General features: G+C 55.7%; 1 protein-coding gene across 1 annotated transcript; it reads left to right on the forward strand.

Moving 5' to 3' along the window:
- Positions 1-9,188: 9,188 nt before the first annotated feature.
- LOC140685975 (uncharacterized) lies at positions 9,189-11,219 on the forward strand. Its single transcript, XM_072938369.1, has 4 exons — positions 9,189-9,324; positions 9,740-10,025; positions 10,336-10,742; positions 11,184-11,219. Exons 1-4 carry the CDS (start codon positions 9,190-9,192, stop codon positions 11,217-11,219), a joined length of 864 nt encoding a protein of 287 aa, XP_072794470.1. The 5' UTR covers position 9,189.
- Positions 11,220-12,535: the final 1,316 nt, after the last annotated feature.

The following is a 12,535-nucleotide window of genomic DNA, read 5'->3' on the forward strand; positions in this document are numbered from 1 at the left end:
TCCTGGGACTACACACTACTGGACTTCATCCCTCCTGTGTCTGCACACTCCTGGGCCTGCACACTCCTGGGCCTGCTCCGACTTGTGCCTGCACACTCCTGGTCCAGCACACACCTGGGCCTGCTCCCTCCTGTGCCTGCGCACACCTGGGCCTGCACAATGCTGGGCCTGCACACCCTGGGCCTGCCCTCTCCTGGGACTGCACACTCCTGGGCCTGAACACTCCTGTGTCTGCACAGTCTTGGGACTGCCCTCTCCTGTGTCTGCACACCCCTGGGCCTACACACTCCTGGGCCTGCCATCTTCTGCGCCTCCACACACCGGTGTCTGCACTCTTCTGGGCCTGAACACACCGGGGCCTGAACACTCCTGGGCCTGTACACTCCTGGGCCTGCACACTTCTGGGCCTGCATACTCCTGGGCCAGCACACTATTGGAACTGCCCTCTCCTGGGCCTGCCCCCACTTCAGCCGGCCCTCCCCTGGGCCTGCACACTCCTCGGCCTGCACAATTCTTTGCCTGCTGACACCTGTGTCTGCACATTCCTGGGCATGCATACTCCTGGGCCTGCACACTCTTGTGTCTGTAAACTCCTGGGCCAGCACACACAAGTGTCTGCACACTCCTGGGCCCGCACACTACTGTGTCTGCACACTCCTGGGCCTACACATTCCAGGGCCTGCACACACCTTGGCCTACAAACTCCTTGGCCTGCTCTCTCCTGGGCCTTAACACACTTGGGCCTGCACACAACTCGGCCTGCACATTCCTTTGCCTGCTCCCTCCTGTGTCTGCACACTCCTGAGGCTGCACAGTCCTGGGCCTGCACACTCCTGGGCCTGCACACTCCTGTGCCTGCACACTCCTGGGCTTGAATACTCCTGTGTGTGCACTCTCCTGGGCCTACACACTCCTTTGTCTTCACACTCCTGGGCCTGCACACACCTAGGCCTGCACAAACATGGGCCTGAACACACTAGGGCCTGCGCACTCCTGGGCCTGCTCCCAACTGTGTCTCCACACTCTTGGGCCTGCACACACCTGGTCCTGCACACTCCTGGGCCTGCACACTCCTAGGCCTCCACACACCTCGGACTGCACAATTTTCGGCCTGATCCCTCCTGTTACTGCACACACCTGGGACTGCACACTTCTGGACCGGCACAATCCTCAGCCTTCCCTCTCCTGGGCCTGCACACTCCAAAGCCTGCACACTCCTGGGCCTACACACTCCTCTACCTGCTCTCTACGGTGTCTGCATACTCCTGGGACTACACACTCCAGGGCCTGCACACACCTGGGCCACCACAATTCTGTGTCTGCACACTCCTGGGCCTGTAACTCCTGTGTCTGCACACTCCTGGGCCTGCATATTCCTATGTCTGCACACCCCAAGTCCTGCACAATCCTATGTCTGCACATTCCTGGCCCTGCACACTCCTCGGCCTGCCCTCTCATGGGCCTGCACACACCTGAGCCTGCCCTCTGCTGGGCCAGCACACTCCTGATACTGCACACTTCGGGATGTGAGCTCCCATGGGCCTGCCCCCACTTCGACCAGCCCCCTCCTGGGCCTGCACACTCCTGGGCCTGCACACACTGGGGCCTGCACAATCCTGGGCCTGCACATTCCTCTGCCTGCTCCCTTCTGTGCCTGAACACTCATGGACTGCACAATCCTGGGCCTGTACACTCCTGGGCCTGCTCCCTCCTGTGCATGCACATTCCTTGGCCTGCACACAACTGGGCCTGCTCCCTCCTGTGCCTGCACACTCCTGGGCCTGGAAACTTCTGGGTCTGCACACTCCTGGGCCTGCCATCTCCTTAGCCTGCACAGTCGTGGGCCTGAACACTCCTGGGCCTGTTCCCTAGTATGCCTGCACACTCCTGTGACAGCACTCTCCTGGGCCTGCACACACCTGGGCCTGCAAACTCCTGGGCCTGTTCTATCTTGTGCCTGCACACTCCTGGGCCTGCTCCCTCCTGTGCATGCACACTCCTGGGCCTACACACAACTGGGCCAGCACACACCTGGGCCTGCACGCTCCTAGGCCTGCACTCACCTGGGCCTGCACACTCTTGGGCCCGCTCACTCCTTTCTCTGCACACTCCAGGGCCTGCAAACTCCTGGACCTGCCATCTCCTGGGCCTGCCCCCAGTTCAGCCGGCCCTCTCTTAGGCCTGCACACTCCTGGGCTTGCCCATACTTTGACGTGCCCTCTACAGGGCCGGCCCTCACCTGTTCTGCCCTCTCGTGTGTCTGCACTCTCCTGGGCCTGCTCCTTCCTGTGGTGGCACACTCCTATCTCTGCACACTCCTGGGCCTGCCCTCTCCTGTGCCTGCACACTCCTTGGCCTGCACACTGCTGTGCATGCCCCCACTTCGGCCAGCCCTCTCTTGGGCCTGCACACTCCTGGGCTTGCCTCCAATTGCACGTGCCCTCTCCTGGGCCGGCCCCACCTGTCCTGCCCTCTCCTGTGTCTGCTGTCTCCTGGGCCTGCACTTTCCTGGGCCGGCACACCCCTGGGCTTGCACACTCCTGTGTCTGCACATCCCTGAGCCTGCACACTCCTGGGCCTGCTCCCTCCTGTGCCTGCACACTATTGGGCCTGCCCTCTCCTGGGCCTGCACATTCCTGTTCCTGCCCTCTCCTTGGCCTGCAAACCCCTGTGTCTGCACTGTCTTGGGCCTGCACACTCCTGGACCTGCCCTCTCCTGGGCCTGCCCACAATTCGGCCGGCCCTCTCCTGGACCTGCATACTCTGGGGCCTGCACACTCCTGCGTTGCACACTCCTGGGCCTGTTCCCTCCTGTGCCTACACACTCCTGGGCCAGCACACTCCTGGGCCTGCTCCCTCCTGGGCCTTAACACAGCTGGGCCTGCACACTCCTGGACCTGCACACTACTGGGCCTGCACACTCCTGGGCCTGCTCTCTCCTTGGTCTGCCCTCTCCTGGGCCTGCACACTCCTGGGCCTGCTCACTCCTGGGCCTGCTCCCACCTGTGCCTGCACACACTTGGGCCTGCCCTCTCCTCGGTCTGCACACTCCTGGGGCTGCACACTGATGGGTCAGCTCCCTCCTGTGCCTGCACACTCCTGGGCCTGCTCCCTCCTGGGCCTGCACACTCCAGGTCCTGCACAATCCTGGGACTGCACACTCCTGTACCTGATCCCTCCTGTGTCTGCACACTCCTGGGCCTGCACCCAACTGGGTCTGCTCCCTCCAGCTCCTGAACACTCCTGGGCCTGCACAAACCTGGGCCTGCACTATCCTGGGCCTGGCCTCCCCTGGGCCTGCACACTCCGGGGCCTGTCTTCTCTTTGGCCTGCCCTCTCCTGGGCCTGCTCCCTCCTGTGCCTGCACACTCCTGTACCTGATTCCTCCTGTGCCTGCACACTCCTGGGCCTGCTCTCTCCTGTGCGTGTACACCCCTGGGCCTGCCCTCTCCTGGTCCTGCACACTACTGGGCCTGCAAACTCCTGGGCCAGTGCCCTCCTTGGCCTGCCCTCTTCTGTGTCTGCCCTCTCCTGGTCCTGCACACTACTGGGCCTGCACACTCATTGGCCTGCTCCCTCCTGTGCCTGCAACTTCTGGACCTGATCACACCTGGACCTGTACACTACTTGGCCGGCCCTCTCTTACGCCTGCACACTCCTGGGCCTGCACCCTCCTGGGCTTGTCCCCACTTGAACGTGCCCTCTACTGGGCCGGCCCTCACCTGTCCTACCCTCTTGTGTATCTTCACACTCCTGGGCCTGCTCCCTCCTGTGGCGGCAGACTCCTGTCTCTGCACACACCTGGGCCTGCACACTCCTGGGCCTGCACACCCTTGGGCCTGCACAATCCTGGGTCTGCCCTCTCCTGGGCCCACACACTCCTGTGTCTGCACACTCCTGGGCCTGCATATTCCTGTGCCTGCTCCCTCCTGTGTCTGCACTCTCCTGGGCCTGCACTTTCCTGGGCCTGCCCACTCCTGGATCTGCTCCCTCCTGTGCCTGCACACTCCTGGGCCTGCCACTCCTGGGCCTGCCCTCTCCTGGGCCTGCACACTCCTGGACCTGCACACTCCTGGGCCTGCCCTCTCCTGGGCCCGCACACTCCTGTGTCTGCACAGTCCTGGGCCTGCACACTCCTGGACCTGCCCTCTCCTGGGCCTGCCCCCACTTCGGCCGGCCCTCTCTTGGGCCTGTACACTCCTGGGCTTGCCCCCACTTGGACGTGCCCTGTTCTTGGCCGGAACAAGACACATGAGCACCGCAGCTGCACCAAACACTCGGTGGGAGGCAGTGTGGCCGCTGAGTGATGACCCCCCGATGTGCCTCAGCTCGGTGGCTATGGAGTTTAAACAGTTCAGGCAAACATGACAACTGCACAACCCCGTCCTTCTCCACTCAGCCGGCTGCAATCCGGCCTGTGTTCAGGGCTCCTGCCCTGTGTGTTAGCGGCCAGGAGGTGGGCGGTCCGTCTCCCTGGACCACGTGCTACCATGCAGGAGGCAGGGCCCTCAAAGGCTTCTAACCAGGCGACAAATCAGGAACCATGTGGGTCACAGCCGCACAGACACACACATCTGAAAGAAACTTCCAGGAATCCCTGATGACAGGTCAGGCAGTGACGTTTTCATTGATTCCTATTCCAGTCCTTTCACACACAGCTCACCAAAAAAAAAAAAAAAAAAAAAAAAAAAAATTCACAACTCTCAGTGAATGACAATTCAAAGTTTAAAAATTACGGACAATCTACAATAAATAAATGAACTCAGTCCCACACAGATACAGTGTGGGAGCCACTGGGGCTGAGGTAGAACATGATGCAACAGGAGGTCGGGGACTGGACGGGAAGCACAGAGATGGCAGGGCACCTGCAGGGGCTGGCAGGAGCTCTTGGGTTTCTCTCCACAGTCACTGCCCTCTGTTGAGGCTCCCTCTCCCTCCCCAAAGAAGGAAAACCCAGAGGTTTTTTAACTTTGCAGTCACTGTCCATTCATTAGCCATGTCTAGTTTATCTCACCAGTGCTGCAAACCTCCTCCCTGCCTTCCCCACCCCCTGCAGGTGGCTCTCGGGGGCTGGGGGGACACCCTTCCTCACTGAGGCCAGCCCTGCTGGGGCAGGTGTAATAGCAAAGAACAAACCTGACTGCATATTAGATCTGCTTTTCCTTTAACCCTGTGCTGTTTCCCAGGCTGTCTTACCATCTCTGCCCCTTTTGTGAAACAATGTTGCCTTCAGCCTGAATTTGACAGGAGAGCCCATTCGGAAGGCTCTCAGCCTTAAGGATATGAACACTTTTGCTCTCCTATACACACAACAAGCTGCAGAAAAGAAAGTAACATTTGTTTTGTTAGAGGTTTTACAGGGGCCCCATGAGCTGACCCACAGCTCCAAAAAAAAAGAATTCCTGCACCAAGAAGTTTGCACCAACCACCCACAACCCCTCTCCTTTTTACTGTAAAAGGAGCCTGAATTCTCACTCGGAGAAGGTGGCTCTCCTGCACATTAGCCAGCCATCTTCTCGGTCAGCTGGCTTTCCAAATAAAGTCATTATTCTTTACCCCGACACCGCGTGTCCCGATTTCTTCGCCTGTCGTAAAGCTTTAGATGAACTGGAGGAAAAAAAGTCTTTTCTTCAGCCTGGCAGTGTCCCTGTGAGGCCCCAGAACGGGGAGGGGTGACATCTGTACTGTAAGCCCTGTAACTGCTGAATCCGCTAAAGGTTTGAACACATTCTACAGTAAGAAATAAGGAGTATCTTTTCTTCAGTGACCTTGTATTTTGTGGCTATTATATGTGAATGTATACATAAAAATCGATGTAAGTTATGTGCTTATCATTTCTTATACGAAAGAGAAACCACCCTGAAGAAGGAATATGACAAATACAGATATATATTCACTGGACACAATTCCCTAGCTTTCTACAGCCAGTAGGTGGGTTGGAATTTAAACTCGAGTGCGACTAGTGTAAAAAGCCCCCATAATTAATGATGTGTGCTACGATTTGTGGATGACGTGTGCAATGACTTTTGCATGATGGCCATTCTAACTGGTGTGAGATGGTACCTCATCTAGTTTTCACTTGTATTTCCTTGATACATGATCTGTTAAACATGTTTAAGATGCATGAGCTGTTAAACTTAAAGGCTAATTGAACTTACAGGCTTTTGCACAGAAAAGGAAACCATAAGCAAAACAAAACGACAACCTATGGAATGGGAGAAAGTATCTGTAAATGATGCGACTGACAAAGACTTAACTCCCAGAATATATAAAGTTCATAAAATTTAATAGGAAAAAACAAACAACCCAATCCAACAATGGGCAGAAGACCTAAAGAAGCAATTCTCCAATGAAGACTACAAATGGCCAATAGGCACCTGTAAAAATGCTCAATATCACTAATTATCAGAGAAATGGAAATGAAAACTACAAAACACCAGTCAGAATGGCCGTCACTTCAAAGTTCACGAATGATCAATGCTGGAGAGGGTGTGGAGAAAAGGGAACCCTCTTAGCCCGCTGGTGGGAATGTAGTTTGGTGTAGCCATTATGGAAAACAGTATGGAATTTCCTCAAAAAACTAAAAATAGACTTACCCTAAGATCCAGCAATCCCACTTCTGTGTATATATTCAGAGGAAACTCCAATGCAAAAAGGTACCTGCACCCCAGTATTCATAGCACCACTATATATAACAGCTAAAATGTGGAAGCAACCTAAATGAAGAAATAGGTGACTGGATGAAGATGAAGTAGTAATATTTATACAGTGGAATACTACAATGCCGTTAAAAAGGTTAAAAGACTGCTATTTGCAGCAATATGGAGATCATCATTCTTAGCGAAGTGAGCCACAAAGAGAAAAATACCAAATGATATGATTCACACATATAATCTAAAAGAAAGATGACACTATGAACTCATCTAGAAAACAGAAACAGGTTTGCAGACTTGGTTAATAATCATGGTTACCAGGGAAAGGGGGTGGGAAGGGATAAATTTGGGAGTTTGAGATTTACAAATATTACCCACTAAATATACAGTAGACTTCTTTTTAAAAGTTTCTTCGGTATAGCATAGAAACCTATGTTCAAAATCTGGTAATAACTTATACTGGAAAAGCCGCTACAGCCACCCACTGAGGAAGCAAGAGCAGAAAGGAGAGTGAGTTACCCTGGGCTAGAGCCCGGTCCTCCTAAAGTCCTTTTCTGCTGCTGACACTGCCTCCTGACCACAGTGCGCCCTCCTCCCAGGAGCAGGCTGACATGAACACATGCTTCCTGTGAACCTGGGGCAGCAGAGACCACCCCCAGGACAGGCCATGGGGTAGATGGGAGCAACTGGACAGCTCCCAGGGGCAGACCCCTCTCCCTGCTGCTGCCGTGGATGCCACAGCCCCCATACCCTGGCAGCCCCGCACCCGCCTCCCGCAAGCAGGCCATGACCTGAGGGCCAGTGGGAAGTGCTTCAGGGCCGCCTGGCGCCCTCCCACCTCCCGGGGCTGCACCCGCCTACCCAAACCCGGGTACAAGCGGCAGCAAAGAAACGGGGTTCAGGGGCTACTAACCAGGGGAAGGCACGACGAACCATGACATTGGCCCCGCACCCGCCTCAGGGTCATAACGGGACACGCAGCCTGGACCTCACCCCACGCCCCCCTCCCTGTGCGCCTCCCCAGCTGCGCAGCCCAGGCCTCACCCGGCTCCCCAACCTGCGTGCTCCTACCAGCACCCCCTTACCTGCCCTGCGACGGCAGCGGAGGTGACGGCAAGCGGCGGCCCAGACCCCAAGCCGCGTTCCTCCTCGGGAACAGGTCCAGGAGCGCCCGGCTCCCGTCCAGCTTCCACACGCGCCGGGCGGGGTCCAGCGTCTGCGCGGACGCTCGGGGTGGGGCCCCCGCTGTCCGGTTCTCTGCCAGCCGGGCCGGGCAGGCTGGGTGGTAGGATAGTAGAGCGGGCCCACCCCTCTGCCTGCCCTGCTCTTCTCTGGGGAAACAGGGTACAGGACTCATCAAATGGCCACAGGGGCATCCCTTCCCCAGCAGTACTGGTCCTTAGATTTGACCTCACCAAAGTGCTTGCACAACTTTCAAAGATGTTTTTTCTTCAGTAACATGAATTTAAAACAATCAGTATGTCGTCAAGGCATTTTCAGAAGTGATCTGCCCTGCGGCTAAATATACACACATAAATACACACATATACACATAAATATATACACACATACATACAGGGAAGAGACAGGCGGACTGAAACACAGAGAGACAGAGAGAGAATGAACACTGGAGATGGGAATGAGTGGAAGTCACGCACATTTTCACAAGTCAGCCTACATGTCAGAACCCAGTCCCAGTATCCATCCACCCTGCAGGGGACTGTGTGGGAATCACACAAGGATGTGTGACCAGAAGGCAAAAAAAAAAAGCAGGGAGCCACTGTAGGGCAGCGCATCCTAGAGGCCGAGATGGGGCACTGGGCCTGAATCTGACATGACAGAATGACCTAGGAGGTTGCATGCCAGAATGGACGATATCAGAGTTGTGTTTAATTTCAACCCGCCTACAGGGAGCTGGGAAGCAGGCGGCAAGTAGGGTGACTTTCCCCAGAGCCCAGGGCAGACCCCGGCCTGTGTGGGGTGTGCCCTGCTCCCCACCAGCCCTCTGTGGGGCCTTTCATTTGCTGAGTCTGCACATGAGCTCCCTATGATGCCAGCCTGTGGGGCTAAGAGTTGCGCTAGGTGTTTATGGGTCTACAGACAGGATGGCTTCCCCAGGAAGCAGGGTCCAGAATGATCCTCACTGGGCCGATGGGGGATTGGGGAGACCCTGAGAGGCAGGTGGCTTGTCCAGGGTGACAGCACTGCTGGCGGGGGGAGCCGGGTCTGAACCCAGCTGTGTCCTCAGAGCTGTGGCCCTGGCTGCATCCAGGCCTCCCCAGGGCTATAGGAGGGACCGAGTTTGTGTCACTGTGTGAACATGGCATGGGGTGGGAAGTGAGCCATCGGCAGCCCAGAGAGGCCCTTGGGGAGCTTTGTGTAAGGAGGAAGCTTGGGGAAGGGGACCCCAGGAAGTGACCTCACTTCCCTGTCAACAGAGCCCAACAGAACTTGGAACCCAGGTCACCAGGCACATGGTCTGTAGAGAAGAACCCTTCCCAACTGACTTGGCTGCTGAACTCAGCTCAGCTCAGACATGTTTTGTTGCGTCCCAAGATCCCGAGGTCGCGGCCCCCGGAAAGCTCGCAGCAATGGCCTTTGCCAACAGTGCCGACAGTGGGTCGGGTCTCACTCCAGGCGCCTCTGGCCTTTTGGCCAGAGGGACCGAAAGGTAACACAGGGAGGCCCAGGGCAGGCCCGCCCAGGCCGGGCCACCACTCAGACCCCACCCGGGTAGCCCCACGGCCCCTTCCTGACTGGTGGAGGTGGGGCAGTCATGTTGGGGGGGTCCTGCCTCAAACAAGAGCAGGCTGAGGAAGGGTCAGAGGCCTGGGGGGCCGATCACATCCACAACCTGGGTCCAAGCGGGCTGGCTGGGATGTGGAGAACCGGAGAAGGGCCCTGCTGCCCGAGGTGGCGCCCATGCCTTCTGGGTGTGTCTCTTGCCTCCCGGGTGACTGAGATGACCAAGGTCCCAGTCTGATCTGGCAGCAGAGGGTCGAGTGGGGCAGAAGCAGGAGTGGTCCTGGCCGGGCAGGGGTCTGAGACCTCCGGGCCGGGCCGGCTGCCGGTCACTGTCATTGCAGAGCCAGACACCGCAGGATCTGGGGAACCAGGACACTCATGCCACCTCCCCAAGTGAGGGGCTGGTGTGCCACACTGTGGAAGGCCAGCACAGGCTCCGGAAGAGTCTGTGTATGAAGGGCTCCCCACCACCACAGCCTCCTGCCCAGACACCACCCAGGTCTCTCCCCAGGTTCTTGCCCAGGGCTGAGGGGCAGCTCAGCACCCCCGGCTCTGACATGGAGCACCGTGCCCACCTCCAGGGGATTCAGGTAGAGGACCAGGAGCACCCCGAAACAGAGCCCAAAGGTGAGAAGGGTGGGGCTGGTGCGGGTGTGTAGGTGAGGGAGGGCGGAGGGCTGGGCCACACAGGGAGGCATCCCCAAAGGCTGCTGTTGGGACCTGAGCAAAGACTGGCCTCAGACCACCTGTCTGGTAGAATTCAGTCACAGAACACAGCCTGTGGGCACTTGCTCGGTGGGAGCTGTCTGCAAAGCTCAGGGTAGATTTCTGTCCTTGAAAAGGTGCATAGAAAGGCAGGCATGTGGGTACCTTTTTCCTTTCTCACAGCCTGAGCACTTCCACTAGACTTAAAGCTCTCTCCACGTCCGTCCAACAGTTACAGCTCCAGAGCAGGCGTGGGCAGGGGAAGACGCCAGAGAACAAAAGCAAGACCTCCAGGATCCAGCAGGAGTCCGCGAGCTCCCTCCTGCTGCTCCTGCTGAACCTGAAGATCCTGCAGCTCCTGCTCATCTTGCTGCTCCTGAAGATCCTGCTGATCCAGCGGTGTCTGAAGATCCTGCCGCTCCTGAAGAGCCTGCCGCTCCTGAAGAGCCTGAAGCTCCTGCTGATCTTCCTGCTCCTGAACACTCTGCAGCTCCTGCTGATCTTGCCACTCCTGAAGAGCCTGCAGCTCCTACTGATCTTGCCGCTCCTGAAGAGTCTGCCGCTCCTGCTGATCTTGCCGCTCCTGAAGAGCCTGCCGCTCCTGCTGATCTTGCTGCTCCCAAAGAGCCTGCAGCTCCTGCAACTGCACCTGCACCTGCACCTGAGCCGCTAGGCAGTGGAGAACCAGTTCAGGCATCATCAACCCCCAGGGCTGAGCCCCCTCTGCCCCCTCCTACACCTCCAAAATCACACCATGAATCCTCTTCCCTACCCAAAGTTGACTTCCCTACCCCTGAAGTTGTTTTTGTTTTGTTTTTCTTTAGTTTAGTTTGCTTATTTTACATCATTTATGGCATCCTTTATTTTTCCATTTCCCATTTCCTTTAATAAAATACAGATTTTTTCCCTTTTAAATTGTTCAATTCAGGAACGTTAAGTGCATTCACATGCTGTGCGACCATTACTACCATCTAGTTTTGCGCTATTTCTTTCCTCAAAATAAAACCCTGGATCCAAAGCGCGCACTCCCCTTCCTTCATCCCTCAGCCCCTGACAACCCCAAGTCCTCTTCCTCTCTAGGGGTCTTTACCTCTCATGGGTGGTCCCTATGAGTGAAACCATAGGAAAGGGCGTTTTGTGCCTGCCCACATGGTTTAAGCGGGGGCTGGTGAATTCTTTTGTTTTCACTTGAAATAGCATTTTCCACTTTTCACTTTTCCTCCCCCCAGGAACTTCCTAAGAACATACCCTAAACAGGCTTGCACACATGTCTTTGTCTTAGGATCTGCTTCTCGGGGAGCTCAGCCTGAGACAATCCCCACAGAGCTTATCACAGCACTCGCATATTAATGCTGGCTTTTTGACTTCTTCTCTATATATTATCTCATCGATGAAGTCACAAGTGATTTTAGGGAAGGAACTATACTTATTGCATCATCAGTTTTCCTCACCATCTCCTGACCAGCACAGAGTTTTATGTAGGAGGGGGAGGGAGTTAACTTTCAGTTCCAAAGTTTTCCATTATTTTGCAAGTTTTCATTTCTACCACCTGGAGTTTAGGAAACGGGACTCACATGAGTTTACTAAAAACCATGTAAAGTATGTAAATATCATGCATATAAGGTATGTCATTGGAGCCCAAGCTCTGGTTTGGCTGACATCATTTTTGTACATATCCACCAAAGGGGGCGTCAGCTGGGAGAAGGCAGCCTACGCTGTCGGGATTCAATGGCTGAACATAACGTGCAGGCTTATCCTTTTGAAGCGGAAGCTTGAAGGGTCTCTGGCTGTTATTTATAGCAGTTCACAATGTCACTGAGTCAGAGGGACCTCGGGACCATCTGGCATCTGACCTTCTATCCAGTTGGTAATTTGCAAGTAGGTCAAGATAGTCTTAACATTTCAAGTAAGAAAGTGAAAACACCTTGGTAAACCAGACGAAGAAATAACCAAGTGGAAAAGGGTCACCCATCAGAGTCTATGTCCATTTACTTGGATTCTCTGTGTGTTAAGATCTTTATGCTTTGGAGATGGACAACTAGGCTCCACCTCCATCACCAGGAATTAGTATTTGAAAAGTCACTCCTCTTCTAACCTCAGCTTCCTTATCTGTCAAACAGGGAAAGAGTAAAGGCACCAACTTCATAAAGGGGTTGTGAGAGTTAGTGTAAATGAGGGAATTACTGAGTCCGGCGCCCAGCATGGTGTCGGCACCTCCAAGCCCCACTGCCGTCATCATCCCGTCAGGGCCCCGCAGCGTCCGCATGACAAGCGGGGGGCGGCGCCCACGGGCGTGTTGAACAGCGGCCGCTGAGTGAACAGATGCTCTGGCTCAGCGGGACAGTGTGCCGGCGTGGGGAGCGGCAGGTCTCCCAGGTCCTCAGAGAACCTGACAAAGTGTGGCTGCTGGACCTCTGACCTGTCTTCTGTCT

This window comes from Vicugna pacos, chromosome 15 (assembly GCF_048564905.1).
Source record: "Vicugna pacos chromosome 15, VicPac4, whole genome shotgun sequence".
NCBI lineage: Eukaryota > Metazoa > Chordata > Mammalia > Artiodactyla > Camelidae > Vicugna > Vicugna pacos.